The 18,798-nt window shown below is 37.2% G+C and overlaps 1 protein-coding gene across 2 annotated transcripts in view; it reads left to right on the top strand.

The window, feature by feature from the left end:
• The window catches only part of LOC137410540 (E3 ubiquitin-protein ligase HECW2-like), a 39,419-nt gene that overhangs the window by 14,264 nt on the left and 6,357 nt on the right, over positions 1-18,798 (top strand). For both annotated transcript variants that reach the window (XM_068095971.1, XM_068095972.1), the window contains exons 11-19: positions 1,075-1,260; positions 1,635-1,800; positions 6,434-6,703; positions 8,005-8,119; positions 8,269-8,382; positions 13,931-14,083; positions 14,484-14,582; positions 14,709-14,841; positions 17,725-17,871. In XM_068095971.1, coding sequence (XP_067952072.1) covers positions 1,075-1,260; positions 1,635-1,800; positions 6,434-6,703; positions 8,005-8,119; positions 8,269-8,382; positions 13,931-14,083; positions 14,484-14,582; positions 14,709-14,841; positions 17,725-17,871 — 1,383 coding nt within the window. The remainder of the gene's footprint in view (positions 1-1,074; positions 1,261-1,634; positions 1,801-6,433; positions 6,704-8,004; positions 8,120-8,268; positions 8,383-13,930; positions 14,084-14,483; positions 14,583-14,708; positions 14,842-17,724; positions 17,872-18,798) is intronic.

Below are 18,798 nucleotides of genomic sequence, written 5' to 3'. Positions count from 1 at the left end.
GATGTATCTAGACAAGAGTGTAACTATATAAGGATGTATCTAGACAAGGGTGTAACTATATAAGGATGTATCTAGACAAGAATGTAACTATCTAAGGACGTATCTAGACAAGAGTGTAACTGTCTAAGGATGAAACTAGGCAAGAGTTACAGTAAAAGGAAAAAACTCAGCGGCAATTGATAGCATGCACATTAAGTGTGAGTCAGCAATTGATAGCACACACATCAAGTGTGAGTCAGCAATTGATAGCATACACATTGAGTGTGAGTCAGCAATTGATAGCATACACATTGAGTGTGAGTCAGCAATTGATAGCATACACATTCAGTGTGAGTCAGCAATTGATAGCATACACATTCAGTGTGAGTCAGCAATTGATAGCATACACATTGAGTGTAGGTCAGCAATTGATAGCATACACATTCAGTGTGAGTCAGCAATTGATAGCATACACATTCAGTGTGAGTCAGCAATTGACAGCATACACATTCAGTGTAAGTCAGCAATTGATAGCATACACATTCAGTGTGAGTCAGCAATTGACAGCATACACATTCAGTGTGAGTCAGCAATTGATAGCATACACATTAAGTGTAAGTCAGCAATTGATAGCATACACATTCATTGTGAGTCAGCAATTGATAGCATACACATTCAGTGTGAGTCAGCAATTGATAGCATACACATTGAGTGTGAGTCAGCAATTGACAGCATACACATTCAGTGTAAGTCAGCAATTGATAGCATACACATTCAGTGTGAGTCAGCAATTGATAGCATACACATCAAGTATGAGTCAGCAATTGATAACATACACATTAAGTGTGAGTCATCAGTTAGCCAGGCTTAGCATGTAGGCAGAAAGACAGGCAGGTCATAAGTAAAGGTTTTTATGCACAAGTTGGCAGAGACTAGTTAGTGGTATAGGTGAAACTGAGTTGAATGTAGAGATGTACCTTAGTACACAGAAGTACTGATTGCAAACTTGCAATCAGCACTTGTGCCTTGTGAATAAACTCATTAGTTTAAGCGTGTGATGTTTGGAGAATTAAAACACAGTTGATATGATTTTAGGAGGCACAAACTTGCTATACAGGCAACAGTGCACTCAAGCACATGGTGCATAAAATCCGTAAGGACCCGATGACCTTTCACAAATACTGGCACAATAAGGATCTAGTCAACTTTCTCAATATGTTTGTCAACAAGGAAGAGGAGCTGCCTGGCAGTTGGCAGATGAAACATGATAAGACAGGCAAGGTATGTCATGTTGTTAAGGCCTAATGACACATTAAGTCATTATGTAAATTTGACTAAACAATGAATTACTAATGGGTAATTGTCTGTTCATGCAGTTATTTGAACTGACCTACAGCTACATAGTAAGGTTATAGATGACTCCATATAGTGTCATTAACCGACCCATTGTTATATGCCGACGGTCGTGTGAAAGTCAATGTTTCATGTCCATTGAATGGCAGCAAATTGAAATAGATCACTTTGACGATCACAATGATACTTGCTCGATGTTATGAAACGCTAAAGATTTTTTGTATTTCCTTTGTTTTGTTTGCAAATTAATACTTGTGTTCACAATTTTTTTTAGCTTTTATGATTCTATCATGCTTTTTCAGGTTTTTTTCCTTGACCACAATACTAAAACTACCACATTCATAGACCCAAGACTACCTACAGTACAACCTGCTTTAAATCCTGGCAGCCAATTACCTCTTCCTCGTAGCAAATATCGTGTGGAGGATGGTGGTGACACAGCTGAAGGAGCGTCAAATCTACCTACAGGTGAGTGAGACTAACTCAGCTCACATCATCTTATGGTGGTCTAGTCTGCAAGCCCTTGGTTTTTGCAGGTTGGCTTCTGAGTAAATCTTAGCAGTAAAAGGTAGAACAGCAATAGTTTTATTTACACTTGCCTTTTCTTCACAATGCAAATGCAACTTTCGCTCGCCATGGTAAAAAAAGCTGAAATTTTTTCGTGGTTCCAAAATAATCAATCTGTGCGCTCCTTATATAAATTTCAGTTTTACAAGCCTTTTTCTTTTACCCCAACATTTTTATATAATTTAAGTAAACCTTGCTTTTTAACCAGACTTCAAGGCTGAATTTTAAAACCCAGTGGCTGAAGCCTTTCTCAATACTTTACATTTATTAGAAGTTTGTCTTCTAATTATTGGTTATATAGATACATATGCAGTTGAATTTATATTCAAGCGGTTTTGAGTTGTTGTACTCTTGGATACGGCAGAAACTTTTTTAAATGTAATGTGAACACACTCGCTTTTTTGATGCCTTCTTTTCTGTCCCTTCACGAGACAAGACGCATCGCTAAATTCAAGCTCAGAATGTAATACTGTACTCATCTATACACCGTAAAACCTCTAATTGAACGCCACCTCTATTTGAACACCACCTCCAATTGACCGCCACCCTGAGAGAAGGGTTGAAAAATAGACCGCTTCTCTCCAATTGAACACCACCTCCATTTGACTGCCACTTTGACATTATTTGATCTTTTTGAGCCCGCACTATCAACTGATCAGTAGAAAAGTGTCCACAAAATCGTACTAATAATGAATCGTTTATATCACTAACAGTTAATTCTCTCGTTGTCCAATTCCAAAGCTTTTCGTTTTTTTCATTAAAATTTTGAAAGCAACACTGTAGCAATAATCAATAACGGTCTCAGGCTAGTAGTGGCTCTCTGTTTAACGCGGTCTTTCTACTACGAAGTAGCCTACATATATAAAAACGGTTTAAATTTACTATGGCAGATGGAACTCGAAAAGCAACGCCATAGAAATAACTATTATCTCAGGCTAATAGTAGCTCTTTGTTTAACGCGATTCTAATACTTCGAAGGACAAGCATATAAAAACCGGTTTGCAAGTTTTGGACCAAAGGTTATACGTTTAGCGAGCAAACTTTTAGCACTGCATCAGTGCTAAATGCAACACGTAAAAGTTTTGCTCTTCTGAAAAATTGTTTGGATGCTAATATCGACTGGTTCAGCGGTGCAGAAGAATTGAAGCCAGAAAAGATTGTGGAAGGTATTGGACAACTAGAAAATTTTCGTTCCATCGAAAGCAACAATCAGAACGCAGCTATCCGAGCAAACGATGGAAATTTTTTGTTTCAACAACGTTAATTTTTGTTTCTGTATGTAATATAAGTGTCTTTCGTTTATGTCACTTGTTTTTGAATATATATTCGTATCATTTGATAAATTATTGTTGTATAACTTATAAATATGCAGATTTATAACATGTTATTTAATAGGATTTTGCGGCTATCTTAACACGGCTTACAATGGATCGATGCTCATAACTACATTTCTATTGCACATAAAAAGCTAGTTTTGGCTGCAAACTGTAGCAAACATATCAGTGAGTGCAATGAGCTTTTATGCAAGATTGCTAAATATAAATATAAAATATGTCTTCAACCAAAGAATGAAATAAAAAATTGAAAATGCCAACAAATTGCAAAGAAGGACACAGGCTATAATATCATCACAGGTCAATTGCAAGCAATAGATATCAACTGATAGAGATATTTATCGATTTCTTGATGCATAGTTATTAAGAGATCTTTGACAAGTCAGGGGTAAGTTAGCATATTTATTGCATTCAAAATCTTTACTATCGGTCCACTGGAAAAAGAGAGCAAAATATAGGCAACATTCGCTTCACCGGTAATAAGGCTAAATTTATCTTTCGGAGATTCTGACGAGCTATTTGAAAAATACACCGTCAGCCTCTATGTGAACGCCGCCTCCAATTGACCACCACCATAGAGGAAGGGTTGAAAAATAAAGCACCATTTCATTCAATTAAAGGTATGGTATATATTTTTCAAAATTGGTCGTATGTGTATTCTTCGTTTTGATTGTCCAGTTATAGCTATTAATATCTTGAATATAAGAAATCCGTATCGAAGAAGATTTGATCTCGAACCCTCCCATTCACCAGTCCAATGCCTTACCAATTCGTCTGCTGAGATTGATAGACCCACTAGGCCATATATGCCGCTATATGGGAGCAAATACCATGACGCAAAGTCATGGCATGCCGTCATTAGAAGCCATGGTTCCTATTGTAAGCCTACTGAAGTTTTCCATTGGCATTGTGCCAGGCTGATAGCAAGTGGCAGGCAACTCTCATTTTAGCTCATTTTATAAGCTGATTTTTAATACCCGGGCAATGCCGGGTAGCACGGCTAGTAAATAACTAAAACTGAAATGGGCTGCTGTAAGGATGAGTGATGGGCCAGAGTTTAAAAAGCTAACTGAACTATACTTAGAAAATTGAAGGTCAAAATTTTTCAAACTGTTAAAGGGCTGTTAAGTGATGTGGATGGATAAGAAACGCTTAGTGCTTCAGAGGGAAATAAGAAGGGTGGACTCTGCAGTATAATATCATGCAGCCACATCACACACTCAGTAAATGGCAAACTGGTACATCTGTCTGTTAAAAAAAAATGCCAAAGACACATGATATAAACCTCCAATTCATTCCAAGAGACTGTTCTGCAAACATTAGTGCAATCATACCTCTACATTAGAGCTTAATGCAATCACAAGTTTCCACCCTGACACTATGGTTGTATTTTCACCAATGCTAGCTTTAAGGATTAGTTCTGGCTACGTGACAAAGGGGGTGTTACATAATACATTACATCATACAATGCAAACTATATACACGCATGTTCATAAAGCACGTAGTCAATGTTCTCATATCTCAATGCAATATTTCCTATATAGATTTACTAAATACAAATTAATTCGTCCCCATACTATGAAAAAACCACATAAAGCATGATATTACGAAAGGAAAACATGTTTTTAATTGCTTTAATTTAGTACCTACGCTCACAAACTAACAAATACATGTATTTAGTGGTTATGATCTGCAATAAAATGTAACATTACTGTGTACAGTACTGTATGGGAGAGACTGGACAGCGATGAGCTCGGTACACTAAACTTTCGTGACGCTACATAACATAAACATTGAATTTAACTGAAATGAATTTAGCTTACTAAACACTCACATAAAGCTGTGTTCAGTTTTAATGTTTTATTTAACTTGAATTTTGTCATCGTCTTAATGTTTTTGTTTTCAGTTAGGCACTGTTTGCCTCGCTTTCGCTATAATTTTTAACCGACTTTTTAAAAACTTTTAAAACTGATTTGGCGAAAAAGACTGAGCGATGCTGTTCTCGAAAACGGCCTCTCGCAAACTTGGACATTTAGTTACCATCGAGAACCAGCTCGTATGCTTGTATTTTTTTATACAAGCCGAGCATACCAGCTGATCATTCGAGCCGATCATACGAGCATCATTGCATGCTCATATGATTGCACCAAAAGAATAATCCTTTGGAAAGGATTTTTCCTTTCCAAAGGATCTTTTGGAAAGGAAACATTCACTGAATGTATGTCGTCCCTGCTGTTTTGAACTAGCATACATGTCTAGATCCATCAAGCTAGCATGTACACTCAAATATTTTTCAAAGATTGGAATAATCACCTGCTTTTTGAATCCAAGTTATTAATGTGTATCTCAACTTACTGGTGCTTTTTCAGTTGTTTCCTGATCAGTTTGTCTGCATATGAACTAGTCGTGATCAGCAAGCTCTGTTAGCTGCCCGGTTACACGCTATTATAATACTGAGTTACAGTGAACAGTCAATGTGCAAAATCTTGTCATCCTTTCGGCTAAAATTCCAAATTAAAGATCCTTGTAAAGTTCATTGTGTTCAGTATTTGTGCTGCAGTTAACATAGCAGTTGTGGCATAGCTGATACATAGATCTTAAGAAATAATTGCTTGTTTTAAGGGTCATATGATATGTTATAGATCAACTGCTGCAGGTACAGTTAGGCTAAATGTTTTTTATCTGTTCATTTTATTTCGTCATCTTATAAACAATGCTGCGCTATATTTTTAGGATTAATGCAGTTTGTCTGTAGTAGGAGATAACACCGATGGGAATTGGCTAAAAATGCGAGCCATGTAGGTTCAAAACCATTTCAAAGGCATGAGTAAAAAGTAAAAAAGTGATTTATGTTTCAGGGGAATTTCCCTTGTTTTCTGTTTAGTTGTTGTAAATTAGCGAAATATTAAACTTCATAATGTGCAGATTTTACAATACTTCGCTTCTGTTTTTCGCATTGGTCTTCTATCAACTCTATTTAATCAAACAGGTATTAAAGCAACATTGATATAACTGTCACTACCAAGCAGGTATTAAAGCAACATTGATATGACTGTCACTACCAAGCAGGTATTAAAGCAACACTGATATGACTGACTCTACCAAGCAGGTATTAAAGCAAAACTGCTATGACTGACACTACCACTATCTAATAAAATAGCTTAGACATACCTAATGTTTGCTTGCTCTATCTGTTGCAGCCTATGATGAGAAGGTTGTGATATTCTTGCGACAGCCTAACGTACTTGCACTGCTGCAAGATAAATATCCTCTACTAAAAAAGAATGAGAGTCTTAAGAACAAAATAAACACGGTAATATCAGATGGATGCCCTGCCCTCAAAAAGTACAGGAATCATGTGGAACTGACCATTGTGCTCAGCATGTTTGAAAATGAGATAATGAGCTATGTGCCTGCTTATCTCCGCAACCAGCATGAGCCGCACCAGACCTCACCTAAGGGCTCCCCTGGTCAGCATCTCTTTTATATTACCGATTGTTAGTGTTTTATCATGTTTTGATCATCACCTTCTGTATCAATAGTTCAATTATACTATACAGACGGTCCCCTACTTACGAACATTCGAGTTACGAACAACGGTACATACAAACAGGTCTGCGCGTATGTCCGCCACTAATACCGGACGATATTACCGACGTATTAGCGGCAGAAAGAGACACTACTCAAAGCACCGCTCAGCATCCACCTTCCTCTGCCCAGTTCGTTGCAGTGCATAAGTGCGTGAACGTGTCTCCAGTGCGCAAAGAACTTTTTTATTTTTACTGTACGTATTGTAAAGGAATTTGCCGGCCTTTACTTGGCACGATCTAGACTAATAAATAAAGAGAAGAGAGTGCGTATAGTTTCATTCAGCTTTTTATTAGCGAAGGAAATTTCACTAGCCGAGGAGCGTACGGCTATCTGCTCCGCTCAACTAAATGAGCGCACTCCTTTATATACAATAGTATCAACCGTTCCGGCTAACGGAAAACGGTAAGAACACCGGCTAACAAGGTGAATAAATAGGACTGCTAGCGCGTTGGTATGACAACAATATAAGTGACGATAAGTGATAGTGTTATGACGGGATATCAGATATAATAATAGCATAACGAGTGAAACAACGATATAATAAAAGGACAACACATACAAAAAACAACAACGATAAGTTATAGCATAACGATTAAAACAACGATATAATAAAAAAGGACAACGCATACAATAAATAAGAAATGCAGTGTCATGGCCCGGCATCTACCACAGTATTCTCTCCATTTTATTAAATTTTTTTTCAGTACAAACCAATACAGGTTACTTATGCAAGCCTTAAACATACTTATATAAACCTTCAATATACTTATATAGGCCTTAAACATAAATTATAATACAAAATATAGCACTGAAGCAACGAACAAAATACGAAAAAATTCACCTTACGAACAATCGTTCGGAACGTAACTCATTCGTAAGTAGGAGACCGTCTGTATTGAACATTATCTACTGTATCAATAGTCTGGTTATAGTATATTGAACATCACCTTCTGTATCAATAGTTCAATTATAGTATATTTAGCATCATCTACTGTTTCAGTAGTCTAGTTATAGTATATTGAACATTATCTACTGTATCAATAGTCTGGTAATAGTATATTGAACATTATCTTTTGCATCCATAGTTCATGGAGTGCCTATCAAATTTCTCGATACTATTTCCTGTCCTTTTCTTTAAAACTTTGTTTGATCTAAATATGGGTGCCGATTTCCATTGTAGCTCCTGCGAGGAGGATGGAGGCACCGGTATATAAAAGGGACTTTCAAGATAAGTACAGGACATTTTTACGCAAAATTGAAGCTAAAGGGATTGGGCAAGGACCAGGGAAGACTAAGTGAGTTTTGCGGTACAATGCAAAGGCTTCAAGAACTTGAGTGTATGCACACAAATAATTGATGGAGATTTGCAGTATTTGCTGTTTAAGTATTAAGTGTATAAAATAGTGTACTAGCTCTTTACGAATCGCCTCTTGGACTTCTACAGAATGCGGGTGCGAAGAGATCATATTCTTGAGGACTCTTTCAAGAAGATAATGTCATATAGCAAGAAGGACCTGCAGAAAAATAAACTGCTAATAAGCTTTCTCGGGGAGGAAGGGTAAGCCTAACTAGTATGTCTTTTTCTCATCGCAATGCTTTCAAAGTCTTTAAGAAAGACTAAGTTGTAAGAAATACTGTATTCACGTCATCTCTGTATTCTCAGCCATAAAATTATTCTGCCATGAAAGTCGTCTCTGCCATGAAAGCAGATTAATCTGTCTCATCTTATTGTGAGCTAGCAGTAAGCCTCACCATGTGCAGGATTTTTTCATGTTCAATGAGATAGCGCGCAAGTGGGTAGTTTGAAGGTGGTTTTCGGGAACTGGATTGAGGTGTTACGAGGATGGTTTTAGGGAACCAGATTGAGTTTTGCAACCAAATATGTTTAGCGACCTGGCAGAAGGCACGGAGCATATGCATTTGAAGTTTGCATGAAATCGACATAAAAATGTGGAAATATATGGCATTTACTCAGAGCAACAGACCCACAGGTTGCACGTAGTGGTTGCACGTAGTGGTTGCACGTAGTGGTTGCACGTAGTGGTTGCACGTAGTGGTTGCACGTAGTGGTTGCACGTAGTGGTTGCACGTAGTGGTTGCACGTAGTGGTTGCACGTAGTGGTTGCACGTAGTGGTTGCACGTAGTGGTTGCACGTAGTGGTTGCACGCAGTGGTTGCACGTAGTGGTTGCACGCAGTGGTTGCACGTAGTGGTTGCACGGTTGCTGAACCGAAGTTACTAACATCAGTTTGGAGCTGAACCAATGCAGTTGAGAAACTTGAAACCGAGTTGGTTCGGTTCTGCCTACTTTAGTGCAATCATGCACTACGGAACTTTGGATTTAATTGGAGAACTTTAGCAAATGCAATATTCACCTTTTCTTTTCAGAACCAGTAAATTGCAACATAATTTAGAATATAACCAATAAGAGGATATGGTAGTAGGATAGAAGATAGCTAGAAGATAACTGGCTTGTTTGGGCTCTTGTTGCAAACAAAATATACTCCCTTCATAAGCACTGCTCTAGCTGGCTCCTTCAGAGCCGGTGGTAGCGAAGTGTCAACACTCAGCCTACAATCAAGGTTGTGTGAGTGTCTCTAGCAAGTAATTGGTGCCAGTCTTGGTAATTCCTTGGTGATACTGTATCACTAGTAAGTGTAAGTCATTTTTAAAAATCCTCTGCCTCTGTGTGAAGCATCTCAATTATCCCATTACATTGCCTTTCTTATATATGTCCACTAGGAATACCCGGCGTTGCACGGGTAATAAAAGACAGTTTATAAACATTGGCAGGTAATGCAGTTACCATTGGCAATTAGGCAAATTGCCATTAAAAATTGGCTAATTTGGGTAACTTAAGCTAGTAACTTGAGCTTGGATAAATCTTTACTAGAATAAGAGCCGTGAAGCCAGCTTGTAGTTGTTATGTTTAAACGTTACGTTATGCTTTAAGTGGGTGTATTTTAACCGCTGTAATGAATATGACCACAATTATTCTATTACATAGCAATGTAGCCATTTGGCCTAGTGGTTTAGCACGCCTGCCTGCAGACCTGGAGGTTTCGAGTTTAAATCCAGTGCAAACCGCATTTTTTCTTTCTAGATTTTAATAACTGTAACTGGACACACAGATGACAGACAAAAAACACTGAGATTTATATACAGTCAAACATGGATAACTCGCCCATGGATAGCTCAAACACATGGTTAATTCGAACGGTTTCTTTGGTCCGTTCCCACATAATGATAAATTGCTATAAATAACTCAAACTCAACACTGTTAACTCGAACTGTTTTTTCCCAACGGCTACCGAAACGGTTGTTATCGCTTTAGAAAATCACTTTATTCCAAGCCATAGAGGTAAACCTCAACTTTTCGTAATTCATAAGCGTCGTTATTACCACCATCGGCAAAATATTTTTGTCAACGACTTTTCTAAAGGTTTGGTGAAATTTGATTTATACCAAACATCCGCTTAGCGATCGCCCTTCGGAAGTGAGGTAAAGTGAGGTAATCTTTGCATAAACTTCAAGAAAAATTGGCAAAATTGATCGTGGGTAAAACGCTCAAAAGAAAAAGATGTCTTTTCTTTTGAGCATTTCAACAACGATCAAGTTTCGCCAATGTCAATCTAAAAAACGTCTTGGCATAACATCACCTCAAACAACAAACCAATCTCAAGTGATAGAAAAATCTCTATACTTTTTAATAAAAACGTTTTAAACTTTACATTAGAAGCATTTAATTTGAAACAAGCCATTTGTGCTTTTGATTTATATTATAGTTTGTATATGTACATGTATCTACTAATAAATAAGTAAATACATGGACTTGTGACAGTGCTCTGATAACTTGAATGCTCTGATAATTCGAACACTTCCCCTCGGTCCCGTGAAGTACGAGTTATCCATGTTTGACTGTATATACTACTGAATACCCGGGTAATAAAAGTCTTCGCACAAAAAATTTATTTTTATTTAACATATAACAACAGTTATCATTCTAACTTTCAAATTTCCTATCATGAAGAAAAAAATTTGTGCAGGTCAAATAAATTAAGAAATAAAATAACTATAAAAGTGTTGAAATGTAACTGAAATAATTAGCAAGTAATAGCTAAATTAAGTCTGTTTTCCTACGATTACAATAAAAGATGATTTGGTAATGACACAATTAATACGAACTGAGAAAACAAAATAAAAATTCTGAATATGTAGAATTAACAATAACAATTCGAGCATAGAAGTGTGTGTGTGTGTATAAAAAGGTTACTGTTCCAGCAGAAGCTATCCGTCAAAACTTTGAATACAACAATACTGCTACCTCTCGATACCGGTACAAATGTAAAAATGAGATATCAAACTGTCTTTGCTGGACCGAATGGAGAGAGAATGTAGAGGCTATTCCTACTCGAGATAATACAATTGTTTGCGTGAAAAGTATTGGCCTTCAATGATTTAGCAATTGAATCTTACGAAAAACCAGAAATGAAAGTTCGCGAAAACATGAAAAAGCATCGTGTTTCATAGAGTTAATAGAGTTTCAATTAATACATCATTTAGCATGTAAAATCAGGAAAAGGGTCTATACAGTATATAGTAAGAGCTATGAATCGTAAGAGCCTTGGTAGACAATTGGATCATAAACCTGTTGTTGCAATCTTCGTGAGTTCAAATCCAGCCGTGTCCGAGATTTTAATTACAAGATTTTAATAGCTATAGCCTGACATACCGAAGGACATACCGAAGTACACACAGACAAATTTTGAAATTTATAGATATAAGATATATATATTTATGCTGGGTATGTATTATTACTTTTATTATTAATATTTATTACTCATGCAATAACGGTACTATACATGTTTATATATATACCCGTCGTTGCATGAGTAACAAAAAACCTATGCACAAAAAATCAACATTTATTTACCATCTAACTTTTAAATAAAAGTGTTTGTTTATTTGTATTTGTGCCATAAGTTTATTAAGTTTATGCTATATAGACATGTATTTATAGCATTTTGAGAAAGCCTGAGCAGGTATTTTTCTCTAGTAAAAATTTTTTGGCAGTAAATTTGTTCAAGCGTAACGAGTAGGTATATTAACCAGTAGCCATCAATAAATGGCAGGTGTAATAACTATGTGTACAGTTATTCCATTGTATCGCAAATATCTGTGTGGCTTACTAGATAGAATGTTTGCCTGTAGACCTGGAGGTTCTGAGTTCAAATCCACTGCGCGGCAGATTGTTCATTCCCTAAACTTTATTGCTATAGCTAAACGAAGAACTGACAAACACTGAGATTAATATATATAAAGTAGATGCAGCTGGGCACAGGTGGCAGTCGTCTCATCACATATGCATAACTACTGTTATATACATCTATGCCTTTGAACATATTGGTGGCATGTATTCCCTCAAATTGTCTTTATTATTTATATACAGATATGCCTTTGAACATATTGGTGGCATGTATTCCCTCAAATTGTCTATATTATGTATATACAGATATGCCTTTGAACATATTGGTGGCATGTATTCCCTCAAATTGTCTATATTATTTATATACAGATATGCCTTTGAACATATTGGTGGCATGTATTCCCTCAAATTGTCTATATTATTTATATACAGATATGCCTTTGAACATATTGGTGGCATGTATTCCCTCAAATTGTCTATATATTTATATACAGATATGACTTCAATAAAATGGACCAAGGGTTTTTTAATTAGATGCGGAATTGTATGAAACTGAAATTTACAGTAGCCTGTATATATTTGTTCTCCCTAGCGCTTATGCTTTGCCAAATGGAAATTGAGTTTGAGCTTGTGGAGTTGAAACGGTTAGCCTATTTGGCAGATTACCTTAAGTCACGTTTTCGAGTCTGACACCGTTATATTCCGCAAGTTCTTGAATCTGTGCCTCCGTCACACTATCTTCTGCATACATAATGAAGCATTGGTCATCAATACAAACTATTATTTACTCTCACCATTTGTGGCTTTAAATGAAACCTTAAGTTTTTGTCGTCATAAGTAGTAACAACTTTGATTCTGCTTTAGTTTAGTCGTTCTACTTGCAACATTACATGTGTCAGTCTTTTTCAGTTGATTTTTTCAGGCTAGTAATGTTTCCAATGACTAACTGGTTAATAGTTTCAGATGCAGTCTTGTAGAACATACTGAAGCTGTATCATTAGACTCCGCAATTCTCTTTATCTTTGTACCTACCAACAACAGTTGTAACTCTGGGTGGCCATCAGTGGCCAGTCGGGATAGTATAGTTGTGTTTCTATTGGCTAAAGGCTGATGAGAGAATTAGTTTATATAAATGGTTGCTTTTGGCTGCTCCATAATTTCTTCTTGTGATTCTTTAATGAGCTATGCTCTATGCTGGTACATGTAGTTGGTCGATGTTATGTATTTGGTCGAGGTTATGTAGTTGGTCGATGTTATGTAGTTGGTCGATGTTATGTAGTTGGTCGATGTTATGTAGTTGGTCGATGTTATGTAGTCTGTAGATGTTATGTAGTCTGTAGATGTTATGTAGTCTGTAGATCTTATGTAGTCTGTAGATATTATGTAGTCTGTAGATCTTATGTAGTCTGTAGATGTTATGTAGTCTGTAGATGTTATGTAGTCTGTAGATGTTATGTAGTCTGTAGATCTTATGTAGTCTGTAGACGTTATGTAGTCTGTAGATCTTATGTAGTCTGTAGATGTTATGTAGTCTGTAGATGTTATGTAGTTGGTCGATGTTATGTAGTTGGTCGATGTTATGTAGTTGATCGATGTTATGTAGTTGGTCGATGTTATGTAGTTGGTCGATGTTATGTAGTTGGTCGATGTTATGTAGTCTGTAGATGATTTTGTTTACTGGCGTTCTTATTTACAACTTAGTAACTTTGAGTAAACCGAAGAAGGCTACTTGAAAATCCATAAATTTGATCAAAAATTAGACTTTAGATTTCATATGAAGCATAGTAATGTGCCTATCATTCTACTTATCATTCTTCACGGAGCTTGAGCACATTCATGCATATCATGCATACTCTAGATAAAATTTGTAATTGATTGGTTCGTGTTGTGTGTTGTCCAGGTTGGACTATGGTGGACCCGCAAGAGAGTTCTTCTTCCTCCTCTCCCGTGAGCTCTTCAACCCATACTACGGTCTTTTTGAGTATTCAGCCAATGACACATATACAGTTCAGATCAGCTCTATGTCTACCTTTGTCGACAATGCTGCTGAATGGTAGGTCAGGCCTTCGCTGCTGAATAATAGGTCAGACCTTCGCATAGTCATCAACTTCAGAATGCCTAAACTGTATAACAGGTGTATTCTTGGCTTAAAATTATTTGCCAATTAATGGATGGATTAAACAATGAGTTGGGCATAAGTAGACTGACCAACACGTAACAGATCATCAGCTTAAGATGCAATAACCTATTAGCAGGCTATCGCCCGATACTGCACAATCTACCTAATTGCTGTTCGATAGCCCCTTTCATTCTCTATCATTACCTAGATATCACCAGCTTAGTTGCCCCTGAGAAGCAAAAGTAACTCTAATTATGGGCTATGGGTTCATAAACATTTTACAGTGTTGCGGTTTCTTGTTGGCACAAATTATAATAATGTGTGCTGTGCTCAGGTTCCGATTCGCAGGCAGGATGATTGGACTGTGTATCGTGCATCAGTATCTAATGGACTCTTTCTTCACTAGACCATTTTATAAGATGCTTCTTCGTGAGTGAGTAAATCTTTATAGTCGTACTCCTTCGCTTTCCTGGCTATTCATGCCTGCTGTCTCATTTCCTGTTTTCTCTTTTTATCTACTGCCATAGTGGTATGTAACTGAGGGTTCTCATGCTTGTAGACCCTGTGTTCTTAGCGATTTGGAGTCATTGGATGCAGAATTTCACAGAAGTCTGTTGTGGATAAAGGACAATGATATTTCAGAAGCAGGACTTGACTTAACATTTTCAGTTGATGAAGAAGTATTTGGTCAAGTATGTGCTAGGGAAATTAGCTGCCCATTCATTTTATCCTTTGCTAGGTCATTTAGGGTATCTATATGGTAAATGGCGCAAGTATCTCTCCAATGTTTTTTCATTTTTATCCATCAAATTAAAAATAGTTTTTTCTATCTTAACCGAGATTTGGAGAAAACCAAACGACTCTTCATCTTGTGCTAATGTGTTTCTGTGAATACATAATTTTAGGAGTTTGGGTTTGAATGTAAGACACTTTCTCAGGCAAGCTTCTCGCACTTGGTTAACATACTGGAGTGTCATTCAGATTGGATTCTTACAGAAACTGTTTGAAAACCAATTTTGTTGGGTCCTTATGGCAAGAAATGATGCAAATGGTCATATGTAACAAATGTGGGTGTTTTATAATTAAACAACAACAACATCTTTAATTATTTAAATTCTATAGTATTTTAAATAGATTTATATAATTTTTGATTGCTGAAAAGATAATTAAGAAAACAGCTTTGAATCACCTTCGTTAGACAGTCAGCAGTCCGTAAGGGGAGCATACAACTTCAATGTCAATTTAAATTTATTTGTTTTACTTTTTTCTACACAGAAAGGTCTATGCTGCTAAAAAAATGTTTGTGTAGAATAAAGTAAAACAAAAAATATATCTTTACTATAATAAGAGTGGTGTCTGTCCGTCCATCAGAAGCCAGGGTTGAAGGTTAGGATAAAAGATTACTTTTAACAAGAATTCAACTCGTAGCATTCAGCTTGTTAGACACTATAACATCTGCACCAACATCTGTGCCAGTCGACCACCTTGACGTGTTTCTGAATAATTGAGCTGCTACTTGTTCTCTGCACTTTATTGACACACCTGACGATTCCTCACAGCACACTAACATGCCAGGGTGCTAGTATATATGTATATAATAGAGTCATTTTATATATACATCTTTTTTTCTCCCAGAGAGACAAAAACTATATTTCTAAGGTTCTAAGGCTAATTGTGAAATTCTTGTTATTCAAATCAATTTTGAGAACTTGCACTAAGTTGACGCTTTATATTATGTGGAATTTTTCATAATACGAAACAAAATCTTTATATAAATTCTTTATGTTAAGCGGGATTAACGTTAAAGGAGGTATAAGTAGTGTCTACTGTATACTGCTTCAAAGCCTGCGCTTTAGGCACCCTTGAATGTGATCAGGTTTAGACACCCTTGGATGTGATCAGGTTTAGACACCCTTGGATGTGAGCAGGTTTAGACACCCTTGGATGGGATCAGGTTTAGACACCCTTGGATGTGAGCAGGTTTAGACACTCTTGGATGTGATCAGGTTTAGTCACTCTTGGATGTGAGCAGGTTCAGTCACTCTTGGATGTGAGCAGGTTTAGTCAACCTTGAATGTGATCAGGTTTAGTCACTCTTGGATGTGATCAGGTTTAGTCAACCTTGGATGTGAGCAGGTTTAGTCACTCTTGGATGTGATCAGGTTTAGTTAACCTTGGATGTGAGCAGGTTTAGTCACTCTTGGATGTGATCAGGTTTAGTCAACCTTGGATGTGAGTAGGTTTAGTCACTCTTGGATGTGAGCAGGTTTAGTCACTCTTGGATGTGAGCAGGTTTAGTCACTCTTGGATGTGAGCAGGTTTAGTCACTCTTGGATGTGATCAGGTTTAGACACCCTTGGATGGGATCAGGTTTAGACACCCTTGATGTGAGCAGGTTTAGACACCCTTGGATGTGATCAGGTTTAGTCACCCTTGGATGTGATCAGGTTTAGTCACTCTTGGATGTGAGCAGGTTTAGTCACTCTTGGATGTGATCAGGTTTAGTCACTCTTGGATGTGATCAGGTTTAGTCACCCTTGGATGTGAGCAGGTTTAGTCACCCTTGGATGTGAGCAGGTTTAGTCGCTCTTGGATGTGATCAGGTTTAGTCACCCTTGAATGTGATCAGGTTTAGTCAACCTTGGATGTGAGCAGGTTTAGTCACTCTTGGATGTGATCAAGTTTAGTCAACCTTGGATGTGAGCAGGTTTAGTCACTCTTGGATGTGAGCAGGTTTAGTCACTCTTGGATGTGATCAGGTTTAGTCGCCCTTGGATGTGAGCAGGTTTAGTCACCCTTGGATGTGAGCAGGTTTAGTCACTCTTGGATGTGATCAGGTTTAGTCACCCTTGGATGTGATCAGGTTTAGTCACTCTTGGATGTGAGCAGGTTTAGTCACCCTTGGATGGGATCAGGTTTAGTCACCCTTGGATGTGAGCAGGTTTAGTCACCCTTGGATGTGATCAGGTTTAGTCACTCTTGGATGTGAGCAGGTTTAGGCACCCTTGGATGTGAGCAGGTTTAGTCAACCTTGGATGTGATCAGGTTTAGTCAACCTTAGATGTGATCAGGTTTAGTCACCCTTGGATGGCAGCAGGTTTAGTCAACCTTGGATGTGAGTAGGTTTAGTCACTCTTGGATGTGAGCAGGTTTAGTCACCTTTGGATGTGAGCAGGTTTAGACACTCTTGGATGTGATCAGGTTTAGTCACTCTTGGATGGGAGCAGGTTTAGTCAACCTTGGATGTGAGCAGGTTTAGTCACCCTTGGATGTGAGCAGGTTTAGTCACCCTTGGATGTGATCAGGTTTAGGCACCCTTGGATGGGATCAGGTTTAGTCAACCTTGGATGTGATCAGGTTTAGTCACCCTTGGATGTGATCAGGTTTAGGCAATGGTAAGACTATGGATGGTAAAATTGAGGGCAACTGATAAAAGATCTTCTTTATTAGCCTTGGCTCCATAGTAATAGAAGTGATCAATCTATTATATGAAATTGTATTAGTTAGCTTTAATTGTTGAGTTTTAACTTGAACTGTACTCTTGTAAAACAGTGTGCATTCTGTGTGAATTACAGGTGACAGAAAGAGAGCTGAAACCAAATGGAATGAATATCCCAGTTACAAACAGGAACAAAAAAGAATACATAGACAAGATGGTCTCCTGGCGCATTGACAGGGGAGTCAACGAACAAAAGGAGCACCTGTTGAAGGGTTTCCATGAGGTAGGTATAAGTTAAAATAGTAACAAGCTAAAAGCTTTGCGTGAAATGTGAACATGGATGTTAAAGATGTGATTGCGTCAAATTTTAGTCGATTCTAACAGAAAGTATTGATTTTTTTATCAGTTGTTATGTTGTTTGTTGTATTAGGCGATCTGTTTGTCAAGCCGTTTGAAGATTGAAATAGGCAAAAATTAATCGCGGTAAAAAGGCTCGTAAAAAAAGATGTTCCCAGACTTGCCCAAAATGATGTATATAGTGAAACAGTCTGTTAGTGAAAAAATCTCTTGTATTCACATCGGCTATTGCAATAAAAGTCTAGTCTCACGCGGCTCTATTGGCATATATTTTATTTTGTATTTACTCATGATTGCGAGAATAAAATTTTTAATCAAGCTACAGATACATTATTATAAATGTCTCAAACGCCTCAAATAAGGGAAATTAAAAATTTGTCATATTAGTTTCCTCTAAATGCTGTGTAAACATTTGAGTATCGACTATGATTCTGCCAGTCTACGGTAATTAGGTCGTCGAGTTTAAAAATGATCTTATATGCTTATATCTCTGGACAGGGTTAGTCTACAAAGACAAAAACAACATAATATTGTAGCTGATGTTTTAGCTTTTATTGGTCTTAATATAATTTGATTGACTTTTTTGATGCAATCACATCTTTAATAGGGAATGCGAACATGCTTATGCGCTTGAGTAACTAAAATGACTAAATGTCAAACTGCTTGTAAAATGATTCAGCAATTCAAGCAAGTGATTAACGAAAAGATCTTATAGTCTGGCTTATCTGTTGTCTTCTCTTACCTATTGGTTTTGAGCTAGTTTAATTATCACTGTAGGCCTGTATCATGTACAATACGAAATATGACACACACACGTTTCATGCTGTTCGATATTTTCGAGTTGTATTGTGTG

This window comes from Watersipora subatra, chromosome 1 (genome assembly GCF_963576615.1).
Source record: "Watersipora subatra chromosome 1, tzWatSuba1.1, whole genome shotgun sequence".
NCBI lineage: Eukaryota > Metazoa > Bryozoa > Gymnolaemata > Cheilostomatida > Watersiporidae > Watersipora > Watersipora subatra.
Note: the sequence above shows the minus strand (reverse complement) of the source record. Positions and strands in the feature narration are given on the sequence as shown.